The 20,836-nt window shown below is 41.1% G+C and overlaps 1 protein-coding gene across 4 annotated transcripts in view; it reads left to right on the top strand.

Moving 5' to 3' along the window:
• The window catches only part of cyfip1 (cytoplasmic FMR1 interacting protein 1), a 28,919-nt gene that overhangs the window by 3,174 nt on the left and 4,909 nt on the right, over positions 1–20,836 (top strand). For 3 of the 4 annotated variants that reach the window (XM_018750093.2, XM_018750094.2, XM_018750096.2), the window contains exons 2-24: positions 1,858–1,978; positions 2,256–2,345; positions 3,097–3,174; positions 3,530–3,631; positions 4,284–4,465; positions 6,656–6,752; positions 6,856–6,984; positions 7,249–7,353; positions 7,516–7,607; positions 7,851–7,968; positions 9,378–9,500; positions 12,110–12,235; positions 12,861–13,027; positions 13,418–13,565; positions 15,263–15,416; positions 15,658–15,814; positions 16,231–16,327; positions 16,551–16,627; positions 16,840–16,948; positions 17,524–17,643; positions 17,990–18,189; positions 19,530–19,617; positions 20,368–20,511. In XM_018750093.2, coding sequence (XP_018605609.1) covers positions 1,862–1,978; positions 2,256–2,345; positions 3,097–3,174; positions 3,530–3,631; positions 4,284–4,465; positions 6,656–6,752; positions 6,856–6,984; positions 7,249–7,353; positions 7,516–7,607; positions 7,851–7,968; positions 9,378–9,500; positions 12,110–12,235; positions 12,861–13,027; positions 13,418–13,565; positions 15,263–15,416; positions 15,658–15,814; positions 16,231–16,327; positions 16,551–16,627; positions 16,840–16,948; positions 17,524–17,643; positions 17,990–18,189; positions 19,530–19,617; positions 20,368–20,511 — 2,820 coding nt within the window. In that variant the 5' untranslated portion in view covers positions 1,858–1,861. Of the gene's footprint in view, positions 1–1,607; positions 1,659–1,857; positions 1,979–2,255; positions 2,346–3,096; positions 3,175–3,529; positions 3,632–4,283; positions 4,466–6,655; positions 6,753–6,855; positions 6,985–7,248; positions 7,354–7,515; positions 7,608–7,850; positions 7,969–9,377; positions 9,501–12,109; positions 12,236–12,860; positions 13,028–13,417; positions 13,566–15,262; positions 15,417–15,657; positions 15,815–16,230; positions 16,328–16,550; positions 16,628–16,839; positions 16,949–17,523; positions 17,644–17,989; positions 18,190–19,529; positions 19,618–20,367; positions 20,512–20,836 lie in introns of those variants that run through there. The other variant, XM_018750095.2, reaches the window with a different exon arrangement.

The raw sequence follows: 20,836 nt of genomic DNA, 5'->3' as shown, positions 1-20,836 counted from the left end.
TGTAGGCTTGAGCTCTTCCTTCTTGCTCAGGAAATGAACATCTCCAAGGTTTTTCCTTGCGTATGTCACCACTGATTAATGCTTCCTCTTGCCTCCATGCTGCCCGCTTACATGGTCACTACTGATAATGGGGGGAAGGCATAATTTTGACGCGTGGGGGGGCGCCCTGTTTTGGACATAAGAACTGTGCTTGAAGCATCCTCTGTGGTTCCGAACCTCCCTTCAGGTTGTTTGACGTTGACGTTGGGAGGGTAACAATTTCTCTGGGCTGAGAACGCATGTTTGACTAAGTGTGCTGTGACCAAGCCGCATGTGAGAAAGGGGCAGGAAGAAACCCAAGGCAGCAGAAAAGTCCTATTTTGGCTGTGGTCTCCATTTAGCGTGCTTCTGCTTTCTAATGGAAGACCTGTGTGCAACTTGGAGCTGTTGTGCTGGCCCAGAGTGCACTGCGTTCAGCACAGTGTTTGTGCTTTTCCATACAAGTTGAAATGGGAGGAGGGTATATTTGGTCTGGCTTTAATGGTTTTTGACTTTGGTTTAGCTCATTTTCTCTAGCATTTCTTTGTTTTTGTGATGTTTATGTATTTTACTGTATAAGGATGTCTGTATAAACAGTATAGCCTTTTCATTTTTAATGCTTCAATGTAATAAGTAGTAGTTTCTCCTTTTTCTTTTGCTATCTTTTGTGATGGTGTGAGTGACAGCAGCTTGGCAGCTCCAGGTGTCAAAAAGCAGTCACGCGTCTGCTGCTGTGGGTGCCCATTGTCACAAACTGCTCACTTGTGATCTTTCAGCATTCGAGCCCTTTCTCATAAACAGCAGAGTTGTTAAATGTTCTTTTAAGACAGGGGTGCTCAGTGTTGGTGCTGTAAGTTAAATTGTAATTTTTCAATGTCCAGATGAGAACTTTATAATTAAAAGATAGGAAAGCATCTTAATGAATCTTCTGGGTTGGTTGTATGTCCCAGAAAAGGCTGGTAATATTTTATGGCCCTCTTAATCTGCAGAATGGACAAGTGACAGGATTGGCCTGTAGGCTCAGGATAAGAACATGCCCACTGCATGTTCCACAGAGGCATCCCTGTCATTATCTCAGAGACCCAGCCAGGTCTTGAGTTGAGACTGAGTGTTCCTCCTGTTGTCCTACCTGTGGTAGTGAGTAGCTGTGCTTTTCTATGTGATTGCAGCTGTTGTCCTTCTCTGAAGGCCAGTTCTGCTGCAGAAGACCAATATGGGATTGCTGAACCAGACTATAAACAGGATATGTGCAATTATGTGCAGACCGCACTCTACCGCATCCTCACAGTTGCTTGGCCTCAGATGTGATGGCTTGAGTGGATTCTTTCATATCAGTTGTTGGGAGTGTCACTGTACGTCCCCCATGTTTGTGAGCAGGCAAGGCTGACTATGAGATTTGGAAAAAAAAAAGAAAAAAACAACTATCTGAACCAGTGGGGCGGGGGAAATTGTTTGCTTCCTCTCGCTTTCTAAAACATGGGCTGTGTAACCATGGCAGCAAAAGCATATGCTCACAGATTACAAGACACTATCAGCAGTATCAGATTTTCTTCTTGTTGCTGTAGTGCTGCTGAACAAACATACTTTCTCTGGTTGCTTGAGGTGAGGCTGTGTTCAGCAGAGTTCATTAAAGTATTCAGGTTAGTGGAGAATCAAATTTTGTTTTTTTAATCGTTTTGAGTTGTACTACTGCTGTTTCTGAGGCTGCTAGCTATGCAATGTTTTCTATGTCTCTGAAAGTCTGCTTGCTTGTTGTAAAGCATTGACCTGATGTGTGAATGAATGTGCCCAGTGTGTGGCTACAGGCTCACTGTTTTCTCTATTTGCGTGTATGTGTAGCGCCATGGCGTCCACGGTGACTCTGGAGGATGCCCTCTCGAATGTGGATCTGCTGGAGGAGCTGCCCCTCCCTGATCAGCAGCCATGCATCGAGCCCCTGCCCTCCTCTATCATGTACCAGGTAGGGCTTTCCCTGACCTCAGTGTTACTAACTTTGTATACAGTCTGGATTGCATGTACATGCTAGTCACAGAGATGGAAAATCCTATTGTTCAGCTTCCTCTTTTCTGCAAAAGCTAGAACCTTCTTTAATGTACGGTGCCTGGCCCTTTCATTCCAGCCTTAGAGTTTTATTATGTTCCCGTTTTGAATGGAATTAAACTAATTTCTTGTATCGAATGGTGCAGTAGAAGTCATTGTCCTTTCTTTATACATAAATGTGTTGTGTTCTTTTACAGCCCAACTTCAACACCAACTTTGAGGACCGTAATGCTTTTGTCACTGGCATTGCCCGTTACATTGAACAAGCCACGGTCCACTCCAGCATGGTAGTGCATTCTTTCTCATTTACCATCCAGTTTGGGGTGTTTGTACTTACTGAAATTGCCTTGAGAGACTCATGATATTTTTCTTGCCTGTGTCTTTCTCAGCAGTTTTTGCCTGACCCATAAATCCCTTACATTTACAAATAATTTTTTCCAGATAGCAGGGTCGATTAGTAGAACAGGACTGGCAGGCCTTAAAGTTATTAGAGATGGTGCCTGTGTCAGTGGAGGTTTCTGCTGGACTCTGAGTAGAGCCTGTCTGAATGGGCAAGTGACAAACACCCGTTGTTGAGGTTCACTGCTTTGGGCTTCATTAGGAAAAGATTAAGGCCCTGTTAAAGGCCCCATTTGGCCTGCAACAAACAGTACTTTGTATGCAACAAGCACTGCTCTCCACATTTCAGAGAGGCTGCCTGCCTCACAGTACCCATTCATGGCTGCTCTGTGTGTGTGCGTGCGCACACGAGTGTGAGAACCTCCTCTTTCAGCCGAGTGAGATCCGTGTTTTGTTTGTTCACTCAGATAAACCTTGTTCAAGAGCACAATGGGGATTTTGTGCTTCAGTGTGTAATGTGAAATACTTCTAGGTCATCTTCTCAAAAGGGTCTTCAGTCAGCTGTGGGTGCTGTTCCTGTGGCTGGTTGTCTTACCCCATGCACCTTTATGCCCTGTATCTGACTTGTCTAGTATGTTGTATTACCATGGTCTGTACCACTCAGAATTACAGAATCCTGTTGGGTGTGTGTGTTTTTAGAATGAGATGCTGGAGGAGGGTCAAGAGTATGCTGTGATGTTATACACTTGGAGAAGCTGCTCCCGGGCAATCCCGCAGGTACTGACCTACTCTGTCTTTGAACTTCCTCTCATAGTACTTGACAGGTGAACTGCTGAAGCTGGTCTAATCTTAATTTCTCATACCACTACACTGGTTAGGATAGTCTTTTTCACATTCTCGCTTGATCTCGATCCCTGATATATTAACAGAAGTCCTTAAGTGGTTCTCAGAATGTAAGCACCATTTCCTTGTGTCTGAGACTATCAGCCTCTGAGTTTGACTATATCTCCTCATCCCAGAAGGTCTTTCTCATTGCCCTGTAGTTTACTTAAACATGCCTTTCACAGATGGCTACCTCCTAATGTCATTCCTTCCTTCACACACTAATGTTGGTGCAAACCCCTCCTTCCAGGTCAAGTGCAATGAGCAACCGAATAGAGTGGAGATATATGAGAAGACCGTGGAAGTTCTGGAGCCGGAGGTCACAAAGCTCATGAACTTCATGTATTTCCAGGTATTGCGAGTCAGAAGGCTGCTTAAGGAAGCAGTGGGAATTCCTCCTCTAATCAGAATTTAAAAATAGTAACATGAGTGGCGTGCTACATTGAGGTTACTTAAATACTGGTGGTGAATATAGTTAAGTTTACATCTTGACATTATGCAGAAAGAAAAACACCATATCACGATTTGAGTAACCATTGACTGGCTGTCTATATAGTGTATGCATTTTCTTTTGCTAGAGATTCATTCATGGAATATGTCCTTTATATTTTCCTGCAGGATGCTTCAGTGTTTTTCCAAATGTATACATTAACATGCATTTACATTTAACTGACACTTCACTAGGGGGATGCAGTGGATTTGGCTGAGCCCTGCTTTCTTTTGGGTATTGGGTTTGAGTCCTGCTTTGGGTGCCTTGTGGCAGACTGGCATGCCGTCCTAGGTGTGTCCCCTCCCCCTCCAGCCTTGCGCCATATGTTTCTGGGTTATGCTCCGGCTAGCTGCGACCCCGCTTGGGATGAGCGGTTTCAGACTGTGTGTGTGAGACACTTCTCTAAAGTGACTTACAATGTAATGCTTCTTACAGTATACATGTAAACAGTGGGGTTCAAGACTAGGACCTCTTGTTTTGAAACTGCATTTAACTTCTTTCCGCTTTTATTCAGCGCACTGCCATTGACCGCTTCTGTGGGGAGGTGCGACGACTGTGTCACGCCGAGCGGCGGAAGGACTTTGTGTCTGAGGCTTACCTGCTCACCCTTGGAAAGTTCATCAACATGTTTGCAGTGCTGGATGAGTTGAAAAACATGAAGTGCAGTGTGAAGAATGACCACTCTGCCTATAAGAGGTACTGTGTATCAGGTGTTTTACTTGGAAGCTAATGTTTGGACAGCTTTGTACCCATGTTGTATCACAAAGGGTCTACGTGCTGGTCCAATACTCTTTAATGACATTACTTCCATATCCCTGACAACTAATAGTATCTTTTTTTTTTTTTTTTTTTTTTTTTTTTTTATTTTTATTTTTTTAAAATCTATTCCTGTCTAAAACTGAAGAAAATTTTTGATTAACTGTTTAAAGATCTGGAAAACCTCTAACTTGTGTGTGGGCAGACACTAGGTGGCATTATTATGTTTCTTGTAATTTTCAGTGCAAATGCAACTGATTAGACACATTTTGGTGTCAACATCCAGTAGCCTAGCATTTGACACACTCAAACCCTTGAATCAGAGTGGCTCACACTTTAATCTCTTTAGTCCTTGCCACAGCCCCTGGATGTATGTTACATTTATTCATTTAGCAGATGCTTTTCTCCAAAGTGATGTGCATCTCAGAACAACATAAAAAGTGCATCGCACCAAAGAGAAAGAGATGCAAACTTTGATGCAAATTTAAGTTTGGTGAATTTGTCATATACCACCATATAAACCAGTGTACAATACATGAGTAGCTGCATATAGGGTTTTCAGTTATTAAGCAAATAGTGAAAAATTATTAAATATTAAGGTTATTAACATTAATGTTGTTAGTTTTAAAATTTATTAAACATAGTGGGGGTAAACAGCTCGGGTAGCTGGTGGCATATTGGTTAGAGCTACTGCCATAGGACCCAAAAGTTGCAGGTTCAAATCCCACTTTCAGCTGTAGTACCCTTGAGCAAGATACTTGCCCTAAATTGCTCCAAGTACTTACTCTAATTGCTATATAAATGGCCCCATAATTTTAAATAATGTTGTAAGCTGCTTTGGCGAAAAGCATCAGCTAAATGAGTAAAAGTAACAAACGTGTTCATGTTTATCGAGTACTTACAAGATTGGGGAGAAGTGAATCCAAAAGAGGTGAGTTTTGAGACCCTTTTTGAAAGTTGAGAGTGTTTCAGTAGTTCTGAGAGAGGGATGTCATTCCACATCTTTGGGGCCAGAAGCAAAAACCTTTGTGCCTTTGTCTTTGAACCTCTCGTGTATGGGACCACTAAGCAGGCAAATGTGGAGGAGCATAGCAGTCGGGTTATGGTGTAGCGGGTGATCAGAGTTTGCTGATATCGGGGAACAATCCGTTGAGTGTTTTTATAGGCTGCAACCAGAGTCTTGAATTTACTAGATTTGAGTTTGCACATAGTTTGTTGTGAGGTAAGGGCACATCCTGCTAATGTTATGTGTTGAGAGTGGCTGTCGAGAACTGACAGAGGGCAAGCTGTCAGATCAAGCAGAGCTTGTTCTTTAGCAGCTCATGTGTGGAAACATGATAAATTATGTATCATGCACTTTTTAGGCCTGGAATCAAAGACTGTATTGCCATATGAGAACCTCTGGGTATGAATGCATGTATAAATGCATGCTCACATGCCTGTTTTTCTAGTTCTGTTGGGATATTTTGAGGGAGGGGGTAGTCATGATAGTAACAATAGACTTTGTGGAGACATCCACTCAAATTAGAAGGCTATTTTAAAATTTTGTGGGCTTTTTAAGAACCAGAAATGTTTTGTTAGTGGGGTATGAATAATTTATTGCAATTAAGTGACATTTGGCATGAACTTCCCACAAAGATAATTTTGTGTGTGAGATTACATATGCTCTTGCAAGGGAAGCAGCTTTTATCTTAGACTCAAGTGAGAGAAAAGGGAATTTTGAACCGGTTTCCACATGTACTAGGTCGTTGTGATGCCTCTGTTTTCTGTTGTGTTGCAAGTAATGAAGCCAGTGTAAGTACAGTTTTTTTTTTTGAGCAACAGTGTGATGCAATGTCTGAAAACCACAGCATGCACGAGGTGATATATTTTGTCTGGTGTGATGGGTTACTGTTTGTTTTCTGTGTGTGTCTGTTGAGAATTTGTGTTATGTCAGGGGCTACTGTTTAGAAGTGTGGATGCTGTGTTCTCATGTATTTGCATCTCAACTAAATGGTTACAACAGTTTCATTCAATCTGTCTTGATCCGTTTTAAACTCTTTAACACCACACTTACTGTTTAAGCTGTGATTCCCCCCCCCTCAAGGTGGTGCTGATGTTGTGCTCTTTTGTCTTCACATTGACTTATAGAGCTGCTCAGTTCCTGAGGAAGATGTCTGAGCCTCAGTCCATCCAGGAGTCCCAGAACCTGTCCATGTTTCTGGCCAACCACAACAAAATCACCCAGGTGTGACATTTTCTTCCTAAACTGCACCATGGATGATGGTATCATTTTGCACATAGTACTTTTAAACCACAGATTCTAATAAGACTTCTCAATTTTTTTTCAGTCTCTGCAGCAGCAGTTGGAGGTGATCAATGGTTACGATGAGCTTCTAGCAGACATTGTGAACTTGTGTGTGGACTACTATGAGAACAAGATGTACCTCACTCCCAACGAAAAGCACATGCTGCTCAAAGTAACTATGTCCTTTTTGTAATACCCCTTAAGAATGTCTGTTTGGGTCATTAGCACTGAGAGTTGATGTTGCATTAATATTTTTTTCTTATCATATATAATAAAGATAGACTTACTGTGCAATAAAGGAAAAAGCAACGGCAAGGTAAACTACGGGTAGTTACTTTGCCAGGCTATTTTGCTTTTAATTTACATTGTTCAGTGATTTGACGTGGTGTTCACTCTTGCTGGGGGGGAAATTAGGATTTATGTCTGTTTTCTCTAGGTGATGGGCTTTGGCTTATACCTGATGGATGGGACCAACAGCAACATCTACAAACTGGATACCAAGAAAAGGATAAATCTGACTAAAATTGATAAGTTTTTCAAGGTGGATTGAAAGTTCAGTGTGAGATTGTTTGGGGATGCAGGACTCATGAGACCATGAATTTCAAAAAAAAAAATTAAATTTTGGTGTAAAGATGTTTGAAGAATTGCCATAAATTATGTAGTGATTCTTGAAGAGTTTTACTTTCTCTCATGACTACCACAGCAACTCCAGGTGGTGCCCCTCTTTGGGGACATGCAGATTGAGCTATCGCGTTACATCAAAAACAGTGCCCATTTTGAGGAGAACAAATCCAGGTGAGACTTACAGTGCTGTTAGTACTCTGTACTTTGAGGCTTGTGCAGATTGACATCAGGCACAGCTGGTGAGTCGTGTGAGATCTGTAGAAACTGCTCTATTCTAGCAGCTATGATGTGTTTTTGACTATTGGTTGGAACATTTTAGAATAGATGAAGTTATGAACTTGTTTTACAAACTACTTTGGCAGCAAAATATACATCACTGCCAACGATTTACCCCGCTCTGTCTGTTTTTCTCAGGTGGTCCTGCACATCCCCAGGCAGCAGTCCTCAGTACAATATCTGTGAACAGATGATCCAGATTCGAGATGACCACATGCGCTTCATCTCTGAGCTGGCACGCTACAGCAACAGTGAGGTGGGTGAGCTATGTGGCTCTGAATGTGTTGGTCACTAGTTTGCCATACACTGTTTCTGAGACTTCTCTTCCATTTTACCACACAGTGAATATCTTTGCATTGGAAGGGTAGTGAAGTGTGTTTGTCGTCATGTAGTTACTTAATAGCCACTTTAGTAATTTTGAATAATGTTTTAAATACCTTTTTTTTTTTTTTTTTTGATGTTTTACTGAAAATGGGTGGCAAGCACATATAAAACCAGTAGAGATGGGTATCAGGGTTTTGTGGCTAAATCAGCTACATTGCTTCTGGTGGAATTTAGTATTCAACGCCACTCATTGAGGTTGGCATTAAAGGAGCTGTCTGAAGTTCCTATAAAGGCTAGTCAGTAGGTTTGGGTGAAAATGGATCATGTTAGATGGGGCTGCTGGTTGGAGGGCTGTAGTAATGTTTCATTAAGCTAGACAGCAGGTGGCTTGCAGCGGGAGCAGTGTAGACTAGCTTGATAATACGTAGTGGTGTAATTGTTAGAGGTGTTGGTCAGGATTGTTTGAGTTTTATGGTGATTGTTTGTGCAACTCCTGGGTTTGCTGTAGGTGGAAGATGTTTGGTATGTGTGTGGAGGGTGGTGGGTCTGGGATACCAGGCCTCATTATTGAGCCTTCCTGAGGCTGTGGGTCTTGCTCAATGAAACATCTATGAGGGGAGGTGTCTGCTTGATAACCCCAGTGAAATACCCATGTTGGCACCCTGTGAGTTGATGTAGTGTTGGTGGAGGAGGTCAAGCTTCTTAGTGCTGAGTTGTGGAGATTCATGATGGCATTACAATGTGTTCAGGTCATTGGACCCGGGCCTAGTGTACAGCTCTTGATATGAGCGCACTGGATGGTAACGTCTTATCCTGTATATGTTCTATAGAATTTTCTACCCACAAACACAAACCTAATGCCTTCACATTAGTGAACTCTTATTTGTTAGAAACATTGGAGTACTTTTCCTGAAAACATTTATTTCTGTGTATTTGGAGCACTCAAATTTTTTAATTAAAATATTAAGTTGTTGTGTATATAATATATTTGGTTAGGTTACAAAATGCTCATTTCTTGTTGACCCAGATCGATGCACATGGACAGTATGCAAAAATGGATTCAGTGGCTCTTATAATAATGAAGTTATATGAGATGTATTCATGACTTAGTGTTACTGTTTCCTTTGAGTAATTATGTAGGAGTGGGAGGTAATTTTTTCCATGTTCAGGTAAATTAATACAGATGTCAGTGAAAATGGATTTAATGGAAAAAATATTTGTCCAATATTTGTAAGAATAGAGGTACAGAAACTGCAGTATGTGGTTGTAGAGCACTTGTAGGTTGGGTGTGTGGTGTGAAGGCCACCTCCACTTGCATCATATGTGCTGTGTGCATTATAGGTGGTGACGGGGTCCGGACGCCAGGAATCACAGAAGACGGATGCCGAGTACAGGAAGCTGTTTGACCTGTCTCTCCAAGGCCTGCAGCTCCTGTCCCAGTGGAGTGCACATGTCATGGAGGTGGTAGGTAGCCAGTCATCTGATTGGTTAGCTGTGACATGTGATCTTGAGACAGGAAGGGAATGTTTTTCCAAAGCAGACCAAGTATTTGTCAGCCAAATTGCCACACTGACAACCAGACCTCCCCCTGTATTTATATCTTATGCTAGTGATTGCTCAGTTTTTCTTTTTTTATTCTGTTGTTGTATTAAAGATTTATTTTTTAGAGACTGAGTTTGATTTATATAAGGGGTTGCTGATAAGGGTGGCACGGTGGCACAGCGAGTAGCGCTGCTGTCTCAGCGCCTGGGTGGTGCGAGAGAACGTGGGTTTGATCCTCACTCAGTTTGTGTGGAGTTTGCATGTTCTCTCCGTGTCTGTGTGGGTTTCCTCTGGGTGCTCTGGTTTCCTCCCACAGTCCAAAGACATGCTGTTCAGGTTCCCCCATAGTGTGTGTGTGTGTGTGTTTCACTGATGCATGGATGAGTAACCCCTTGTAAGTAGTGTATATAGCAATGTAGTCACCTTGGTGAATAAGGTGTGTGGGCTAGTAACACACCTGTTGTAAGTCGCTTTGGACAAAAGCGTCTGCTAAGTGAATAAGTGTAAATGTAGTTTATTGGTTAAAACTGGACTGGAGTTCAGATCCCACACCTACTGTAATACCCTTGAGCAAGGTACTTACCCTGAATTGATACAAAAAGAATTATCCCTCTGTGTAAATGGTATAAGTTGTTATAAGTCACTTAACATTATAATCCACATTGTAATTTTCTTAGTTGAATATAGTGTGAATCGTGTCTTCCAGTTTTATTTGCTTTGGTTCGTGATTTTTAATAGAAACTAACATTGGAACATTATCAGTAGTCAGATATTTTGTAATTTCTGAGCCCTACAAACCCCTAAACTACTATGCTATAGTTGTGTTGTGATATTCATAAAAATAACCCTTGATGATGTGCATACTGGTAGAGTAGCACTAGTGTGAAAGATCTAGGAATATTCAACAGCTTCTTCTTTAGGATGCTGTTTTGATAGATTTTAAGCCAATTAGTACATGTCTATGTCACTATGAGAATTAAGGACATGGGTTAGGGTTGCTCTCTCCTGGATGGCCCAGGAACGTGTTTTGTCCACCCTCACTATGAAAGAATCACTTCACATGTTTTAGGTATAAAGCAGCTGACAGAGTGAATTTTAATTCCAGTTGTTTACACATTCAACACTGAGTTGTGGTTTTTTCTTTTTCCCACCTCACCTCTGACTGACTGGATAACCAGTCACCACCTAAAATTGGAAGCTTTATGAAGTGAGCAGCACTGGAGTTAATTGCACACATAATGGAACATGATTTAGTAGTATGATCAGAAGATAATTTTTAACTTAAGTCTAGATGTCCGAACCCATTATAAGATTTTTAACAAAAGATAATTACAATAGCAGTGCAGATGTTAATTGTCCTGCTTGTATTAGTATTCTTATGTCTGATGTGAGTGTGATCAAAGTTTCTTAATCTAAATTAATTCTGGAAAAAAACAGGGTTATATTCTGCCTGTGTAAACTGTTGGCAATGAACTTAAGTGAATAATTCTGATGGTTAACATTTTACCTTAAGCAAAAAAGAAACCTCCAGTCTAGAATATTTTTTTTGGTTCATACTTTTGCTCCCAAACAATTTTCTTTGCCTTACCTGCAGCAGGAAGGATGTAAGCTGATTAAATGTGAGTGAACGAAAGCTCCCTTCAGTGTTTAAGGTTCACACTATTCCTTGAGGAATTCCTTTTTTTGCACTGTTCATCTACTGGTAATTAGTATGTTTGTAGTATTTATTATTATAATTTCTGTTTTTTACTGTTATGTTTTTATGTCATTACTGTACTGTCTTGTGTGGTTTTGCACATCTTACACAAGTGCACTTGATGTAGTCCTGTGTAAGTATCTTTGTGTTGTCTTATGTACTTTTAAATTTATTCACTTAGCAGACGCTTTTCTCCAAAGTGACTTATAATGGATACTATGTAGTGTTATCAGCGCGCACACCTTATTCACCAAGGTAACTTACACTGCTAGATATACTACTTAAACTGGGTCACTCATCCATACATCAGTGGAACACACTCTCTCTGTCACTAATACACTATGGGTGAACCAGAACAGCATGTCTTTGGACTGCGGGAGGAAACCGGGGCACCCGGAGGAAACCCCCGCAGACAGAGAGAACATGCAAACTCCACACAGACTGAGTGGGGATCAAACCCACGTTCTCTCTCACCACCCAGGCACTGTGAGACAGCAGCGCTACTTGCTGTGCCGCCTATGTAATACCATAGTCCTGGAGGAATGTTTTCGTTTCACTGTATACTGTATCAGCTGTATATGGTTGAAATGACAATAAAGCCACTTTGACATTGACATGCTAACCTTGGTGTTATTAAAGGCGTTTGTATGATAGTTCATCAGCCCATAGTAGCCAGTTTTTTAGTTTTTCTCCTTTTCCTGTTCTTCAGTATATCATTTTTTATTTAATTTATCATGCATTTCTATTGGGTACATTGAGTGTTAAAGGTCCTCTGTGTTTGGGCTTGTGAGCAGGTCTTGTGGTTACTATAGACCCTGTTTTGGCCTTCTTGCAGTACTCTTGGAAGCTGGTGCACCCCACAGACAAGTACTCCAACAAAGAGTGCCCCGACAATGCGGAGGAGTATGAAAGAGCCACCCGATACAACTACACCAGCGAGGAGAAGTTTGCCTTGGTAGAGGTGGGTATAGCTTTTGCGTTCTCCAGCTGTAATTTCTGGGACCTGGCAGTTATACTACAGAAACAGGTGAAACAAACTGATAACATATCCATCCAATTGCCCTTTTAATGGGTTGCTAATACTCTTTCTCAAGGCAGGGTTACAAGATATGAGAGTTCATCCAGAGTGCATTATAATTGTTCACCCAAATGTTGATCCAGAACTGGAAAAGTGAGGAGTAAATTTCTCTTTTAGTATGTTTAATTTGAGCTTTCAGTCAAGTCTAATCCAAACCACCTTGAAACATTTGTGGTGGAAGCAGGGGTTTTTGAAAATGGATTTGTCCCACACAGCTTTTTCCGAGACATCTTTATGGGTGGGGGGGGGGTCGCAGTGGTGCAGTGGGTTTGACTCCCGTCCTGCCCTGGGTGTGTCCCCTCCCCCTTTGGCCTTGTGCACTATGTTGCTGGGTAAAGCTCTGGCTTGCTGTGACTCTGCTCAGAACAAACGATTGTTGACAGTGGAATGGATCTTTATGGGGTGGCTGGATCTGTGAAGCTGTAAAACAGCTCCTTGGTATAATTCAGTTATTCAGGTGTAGTGGCCAAGAGTGCTTATTGGCAATGCTGTGCTTGGTCTCCATCAGGTCATTGCCATGATAAAAGGCTTGCAGGTGCTCATGGGCCGTATGGAGAGTGTCTTCAACCACGCTATCCGCCACACCATCTATGCTGCTCTGCAGGACTTTGCCCAGGTCACCCTGCGGGAACCCCTGCGGCAGGCCATCAAAAAAAAGAAGAATGTAATCCAAAGGTTAGAAGACTTCTCTGGGCCATGTTCTCTGCCTTGTTTTTCAGAACAACATTCTTAACTTGGGGGTTTGGTGTGAATAATCTTAGTACAAAGAAAAACTGCTCAACTGCTTTAGAAAGTGGGTCAGATTGACTAACAAGCCCCCAAGGCATCTCTTAGGCCTGATGGAAATTTAACATTGCTGGCAATGAGTGCTGTTTAATTCATTATAAGTAGCCACAACCACGTGTTATGAATATTCCTGAAGCTCTTTGCTTGTGTGTTTTAGTTCATCAAAATTATTGACCACCTCTTTGTCTTTGGTAATTCTACGGTGTTTTCACTGCCACACTTGCTGTCAACTGATATTACTGGCTGATATTCCCTTCTGCTGTCTTGATCTGCCCACAGCGTTCTCCAGGCTATCAGGAAAACCATCTGTGACTGGGAGACCGGACGTGAGCCGCACAACGACCCTGCTCTTCGTGGAGAGAAAGACCCCAAGGGTGGCTTTGATATCAAAGTGCCTCGTCGTGCCGTGGGACCTTCAAGCACACAGGTTCTAGTGTCTCATAGTCACTGTCCCCCCCAGCCTTGGCTTTGTGTAGGAACCAAAACTTTCATAGCAGTTCATACTGACCTCCAAAGATGACATTCCAAAAAGCATAGAGAGAAATCTCACATGCACTTCATTCTTAATTCTAAATACTACTGTCTTTAACAGTAAAAATCTCCATTAAACAAGGGTAGTTCTAATTATTAAAGCAGTTTGACTGTTAAGCTGCCAGTGTTGTAGTGCATGACAGCATAGTTTCTATTAAAAATATTTAACTTTTGATGTGTTCCGTTTGAGTTCGACTTTTAGTTGTGATACTTTGTGCATGTTTATGTTTTTGTGGATGTCTTTGTCTAATTATGCTCTTTTTGACACAAATAGTTGTCCCTAAACTTCAGGCTGTTGAACATAGGAAATGGAAGAATTCTTAATAGCATGTCTAATGTTCTCTATAATTCAGCGTTCACATTGTTCAAAGTTAGTTGCAGACCACAATGCCACTTGGTACAGCTTTGTAAGGATCTGTCACAGTAGAAAGATTTGTGGAACTGGTGTTAATGCGTTACTGATGAAGGAATATGAAGGAGTAGGACACGGTAATACTGGAATCTTACTGTTTTTTTTTTTTTTTTCCTCCCCCCCTCTCCCTCTGATTTGTTGCTTTTTGGAATCTGTACAGGAGCCTCTTTTAATAGAAGTTCTTATTCATATTAGGCTAACTTCTATGCTTAAAATTTGTCCCACAGGTATCTGTTGGGAACTGGGTACAATGATTCTTTATAATCCTGTGAGGAATTCAGCCCCATCTTGTACAGAATTACCCATTACTATTAAATCATTGCTTAGCTCAAACTTTGTCGTAAGTGCCATTTGGTATAGTATTGATGATGGGTATTTTCGCTGGGATGTACGTCGCTTTGGAGAAAAGCGTCTGTCAAATGAATAAATCTAAGTGGGGATGTTTGCTGGAATAATTCAATGTAATGATTTTGCTCAGCAGTACTACGAGAATTAGGAGTGAGGGTTAAACCAGCAACCATAAGGTTACAAGAACTGTTGACTGCTAATCTTACTTCTGGAAAGAAGTGAACCAAACCCTTCTTTTAGTGCTTACATTGATTTCCCAAGGTTCTGCACCAGTTTGAAATGTGCACCTTTTTTGTTTAATCATAAGTGCATATTGAACAGAAATGTATAATGTGTTGGGCTTTATCTCTCTAGGGTCTTATTAAAAAAGGTGAAAACAAACTTTTTAATTTTAAAAGCAGTTCATTTGTAATACACTGATTAAAAGGCTGTGGGAGAACAAAATGTATTGCAAATGCATTTCTCTAAAATACATTATGAAAAGAGGGAAGGAACAATCCTAAGTTAAGATGCCGAAAATTTCAAGGTCACTAGCTATAAACTTGATACACAGGGAGATGCATTTCTCAAGCTTTTTAGAATCATGCACCTTTGACCTTGATCGATAGGTCTATTTGACTTGAACACCTGAAAGGCCACTTTGTTTCATGTGTGTGACATTCCTACATGCCATATTTAATTAGACTTTGCCAAACAAGGGAGCTGTAGGTCTGTGTGTTAAAATGGACTATGAAGAACTGACTTGTCCTTTTTCTCTGTCCGCTCTCTCCCCACCCCCAATAAACTGTGTGTCTGTGTGTGTGTGTGTGTGTGTGTATATATGTATAATATAGCTGTACATGGTCAGAACTATGTTGGAGTCCCTCATCGCAGATAAGAGTGGTGCCAAAAAGACTCTTAGGAGCAGCCTGGAGGGACCCACTATCTTGGACATAGAGAAGTTCCACCGGGAATCCTTCTTCTACACTCATTTGCTCAATTTCAGTGGTAAGTGTGCTAGGAGTTAAATCTAAATGAACTTGTTTAAGGTAACTTCCTATGTGGCAAAAATGGTACATTTTGCGCTTAAGGCTGACTGACTGTGTTTTGGAATACAATGATAACTATTAAAAATGTGCGGAAGGAGACTAACCCGATGATTGCGAATTATTCAGAAGGCAGTCGTTTTGGCTGTAAACCTTTAAGAAAGGTGGGGAAATGTACATTTATATTATTTCTCCTTTCTCAGAGACACTACAGCAGTGCTGTGACCTGTCCCAGCTGTGGTTCCGAGAATTTTTCCTGGAGCTCACCATGGGCCGCAGGATCCAGTTCCCCATTGAGATGTCCATGCCCTGGATCCTCACCGACCACATCCTAGAGACCAAGGAGGCCTCCATGATGGAGTAAGACTTCTTTTTTGACTTGAAAAGTAGAGCACAAGAGTAACAGTTGAAAGGTTTGGTGTTTTTCCTGTCCCATAATGGAATTTTGGTGCAGGCTGCACTAAAGAACCTTATGATAACCCAAAATGGACAATTCATTCTATACCTTTAGAAAGGACATTGAATTGAGAGAAACTTTAATTTTAAAAACTTCTGATGAACATCCTGTAAAAGGAGTCTTTTTTGTGTGTACTTCTCAGAAAGGAAAATTGCATTATTTCCGTGAGGTTTTGAATAATTTCAATTGCAGTTTTGAAACATTTAAAGGTAAAATGTGTGTTTTTGTTTCTTGAAGTTTCTCCACAGACACAGATTTCGGGGCTGTATTCATAGGGAACTGGGATTAATTGGTATTTGTTATTTCTTTTTCTTCACAGATATGTTCTGTATCCACTGGATCTGTACAATGACAGTGCACATTATGCCTTGACCAAGTTCAAGAAACAGTTCCTTTATGATGAGATTGAAGCGGAGGTATGGTGTACTCCTCAAATGACATTTTCCTTTTGTTGTATTGTGTATAGTACCATTGGTGGAGTGATAACCGAAGGATTTTCCGTAGAAACCGATTTCTGCTCATTGTCTGTTTTGGACAGCTTTTAAAAATGATCAGGAAAGGTGCTTAGGACTGCCTGAAATTGAGCTAGTTTCATGAAACACTCTTAAGAGACGTTAACATGTGTTCATCTGCTTTCAGGTGAACCTGTGCTTTGACCAGTTTGTCTACAAACTTGCAGACCAAATATTTGCCTACTACAAGATTCTAGCAGGAAGGTTTGTAGCATCTTTGATGTTGAGAACAGTGACTCATGTTTAGACACAGGCCTAGATAATTTTTTCACTTTAAGGTATTAAAAAAACTATTAAATGGTGAGCGCAGAATAGGGAAAGGTGAGGTTATGTGTCTGTACCTTTTTAAGGACTGGCTTAAATGGCCACAGTTGTGCACTAAGGCTGATGTTTGTGTCTCTGTCATGGCCCTCCAGTCTGCTGCTTGATAAGCGTTTACGAACAGAGTGCAAGAACCAGGGTGCTAACATTCCCTGGCCATCCTCGAACCGCTATGAGACCCTGCTGAAACAGAGGCATGTCCAGGTAGGACGATATGGATTTATATGGATTTGCTATGGATTCATAAGACGGGTTTCTCCTCCATGTCCAAACTCATGGTCATGTCGTGTGATGCTGGAAAGAGTGCTGTCCCCTCCCAACACGCACCCGCTTACTCACATACACATGACTGTTTACATCATTGTGATGACTGCACACTGACTCACATCGGCTAATTAAATGATTCCTGACTCCACCCCAAAAAACCTTTCAAAGTTCATAAGTTTTTTTTTTTTCCTTTTTTTTTCTTTTGTGTGTGTCTCCTGTCTTTTTTTTTCTGTTGTTAAAGACTTTACACCTTCCAAAATGTCCCCACAAATTTTAAATTTACACACTTGTGCCCTGTGTTAGCTCATCCATGTAGTACTCAGCACATTTTAACATTAGTTAGGATTAGTGGAAGACAGGGTTTTTGATCTGAAATCAGTGTTTTAATTTATAGTGATTGTTTGTTTCATAAGTGCCAGGTTTTTATTGGGTAACCTATCATGCAGGGTTGTGGCAGAGGAGGAGGAAGAGGCTCTCAGCCCCTAATGTACCCCTCTTGTTCTCTCTCTCAGCTCCTTGGCCGTTCCATTGACCTGAATAGGCTGATCACTCAGAGGGTGTCAGCAGCCATGTACAAGTCACTGGAGCTTGCCATCAGCCGGTTCGAGAGTGAGGACCTGACCTCCATCATGGTGCGACTTACATTCATCCTTCCTACCCCAGTAGACCTTTTATAGATACGGACTGAATCAGTTATACTCACTATGTAAAACTGATTTGTAGAATCTTGGTCCACGTCTTTCCTTGTGGCATTTGGGAGCACTTTCAGGTGGCAGGAAACTAATCACAAATCCCTAGTGGAAAAAGAAGAATGTGGCTCAGTGGTCTATAGTTGTGCTTTGAAAAGAACATGTAAAAATTTAGAAATTGGTTGTGACTAAATAGGGAAGTAACAGGTTTCAAAGAAGCACTGAGATGTTTTACAGAAGCAGAACGGTGCTGTCATAGTCCAACAGGTTGGTTATTTATTCTCCACAGGAGCTCGATGGTCTGCTGGAGGTCAACCGCATGACTCACAAGCTCTTGAGCAAATACCTTACTCTGGACAGCATGGACGCCATGTTTCGTGAGGCTAATCACAATGTCTCTGCACCTTATGGCCGCATCACACTGCATGTCTTCTGGGAACTCAATTACGACTTCCTGCCAAACTACTGCTACAATGGCTCCACCAACAGGTGGGGGTTGCTTTACTCTGCGCTTGTCTTTGTAAAATTTATGCAGAGTTGTCAGATGTTACACTGAATGTACAGCTTCAGTTTCATCCCAATATGCAGGTACAAGTACACTATTTTCTCCATTGAAAATTTGTCGTGTTCTCAGTAGCAATGAATGGTTTGTACAGATTTATTTGAAAAAAACTGAAATGACAAACACACTGATGCCTCCATTCCACTGTGTACTGTCACATTTTGTAAACATTTTCGTGTATAAATCTTTATTGATTTTAGTCTGCTGAATTTCTGAGTGGACAGAACACCTACTGCATTTTTCCTGTGGTCTGGTTCTTCAGTAGACTTCCATTTAGAACTTATTGCACTGTTCATGGTTTTAACATGGTGAACATTTTGAATATTTTCTGAAGTGCATCAGAGTAGAAAGCTGCCTTCATGTGGTAAAATGGTAGGGATTCTCATGGGACTTGAACTGGTGGCTTTTTGTTTTTTAGGTTCTGTCTCAAGTGCTTCAGTACTTGGTGCTTGAATTCAGTTTAGCACAAACATGCTATTTTATTTGCAAATTAAACCATGAATTTACAAATGGTTGGGTTTTTCTCTTTCATTGTTATCCCTTTCTGGTAAATATATCAGCCTTAGCTTTGCTTCTCCACTTCTCCTTTGTCCCTCAGAACTGCAGATTTTCTTTCAACATTCAAGAAGGGTCTCAAAATGTCTTTTTTTTTGGACCCACTTTCCTGATTTTTGCACTCCATAAACTCTCATATTATCTTAAATACTATGTAGCTGTTTGTGTATTGCTTGCTGGCAAAAACAGCGACTGTACTTTCAGAATCGATTGTTTCACTGTTGGTGAAATGTGCCTTTTCTTTACTCTGAGATGTACAATGCTTTGGAGGAAATCATCTTCTAAATGAATAACTAGTTTAAACATCAGCAATGGGAGAGATTTTCAGATGGAAACAAAGCAGATGACTGTCTCTACTACTGAACAACTCGTTGAGACCAGGTTGGGAAACGGCCTCATAGAGGGACCTGCGCGTTCTGTATCCCCTGGTTGGGTTTTTGTTCTAGCTGTCCTGCAGAATGTTTTTTTTTTTTTTTCTCCACCTGCTTCCAGTTGACTCTTTGCAGACGTTTAAATTGAAATGGCAGCAAACTCCTCACTTTGCTTTACTGCCGAAAAGTTAATGTGTATCTTACTGAGCTCTTCCTCTGAGGAAATCAATGAATTACTTGTATTTTTACTGAATAGCCAGATGCCTAGAGTGAAATGGATATGCTAAGGACTTACCATATGTGAAAATTGCTTTCATTTTATTACCTCTCTCGATTTGCAGGTTTGTCCGCACCGTCCTGCCCTTTTCTCAGGAGTTTCAGAGGGACAAGCCACCAAATGCTCAACCACAGTACTTGTATGGGTCCAAGGTAAGCAATCATCTTTGTGCTCATAGTTTAAGATACTTCTTTCCTCAACATCCCCTTTTAAGTCTCCTTGACTTTAAAGGACAAGGCAGAGCAAGTTAAATACTTGTGCACTGACTTATGGTGGGCATGGAAAAGAATTTTTCCATCTCCCTCTTAATTTCCAGTTGTCACTCCTTCCTTTGTATGTTTCTACTGCCTCTCACTCAATAGATGGCTGAGCAGTAAATGACACCCCTCCCTAGATTGGTGGGCTGCAACTACATTCCAGAGGCACGTAGAGTAGAGGTCAAACTTTCCCAGTGTCATGAAACCAAGGTTTTGGTTTGTTTCTTTATAGAGAATTTCTGAAAATTTGTGGTTTTTCCATTCTTTGATACTTAAGGGTTACATTGGCCTAAATTTACTAATATAATGCGCAAATTGTATCCTCTGAGATGTACGTCGCTTTGGAGAAAAGTGTCTGCTAAATGAATGTGTAATGTAAATGCAAAATTAGTCCTCAGCTGTTATTTTGGTTACTAAGCATTTAATGGAATGAATAATTTTCCTAAATTAACTATTTACAGCAGAAGTCTTTGCTTTGTATTAAGTTTTTGTACAGAGCTGAAAGACCTGGCAACACTGGGGCCCTGCAGGACTGGTGTTAAGAGCTATTGGTCTAGCACAACCTGGTATTCCAGGTAGTCAGACTTGGTACCAGTGCTTTATTTTTCAACTCTAATTTTAAAGTTAAAATATCTTCCCACACAGGCCTTGAATCTGGCCTACAGCAGTATATTCGGCTTTTGCCGCAACTTCCTGGGGCCCCCCCACTTCAAGGCCATGTGCCGGCTGCTGGGCTATCAGGGCATTGCCGTGGTGATGGAGGAGCTGCTGAAGGTTGTCAAGAGCCTGGTAAGAGGAGCTGTCAGGTACCAATTAGGAGAACCCATATTCAGTAGTAAACTATTAAAGTGCAACTCATCAGCCCTCTAAATCCTTTAAAGTCAAATTTTAAAAAAGTGGTTTGTGTTTCTAGTTAAATGAGAGTAACAATTTTTGGAAAAATTCGTGATGTACTGTACAATGTAGTTGGGCTTCTATTAAAGATATAAGTATAAATGGATCCTTTCAGAGGGCTTTGTTCACTAGGAAACATAGTGGCCTGGCATTACTAATCTCTTACTGTACTTTTAGCTTCTTTGACAAAATGAATCCCTGGCAGGGTGGAGGACTCTCT

Source organism: Scleropages formosus, chromosome 1 (genome assembly GCF_900964775.1).
Source record: "Scleropages formosus chromosome 1, fSclFor1.1, whole genome shotgun sequence".
In the NCBI taxonomy this organism is placed as follows: Eukaryota; Metazoa; Chordata; class Actinopteri; order Osteoglossiformes; family Osteoglossidae; genus Scleropages; species Scleropages formosus.
This window is presented reverse-complemented; position numbering and strand designations above follow the sequence as displayed.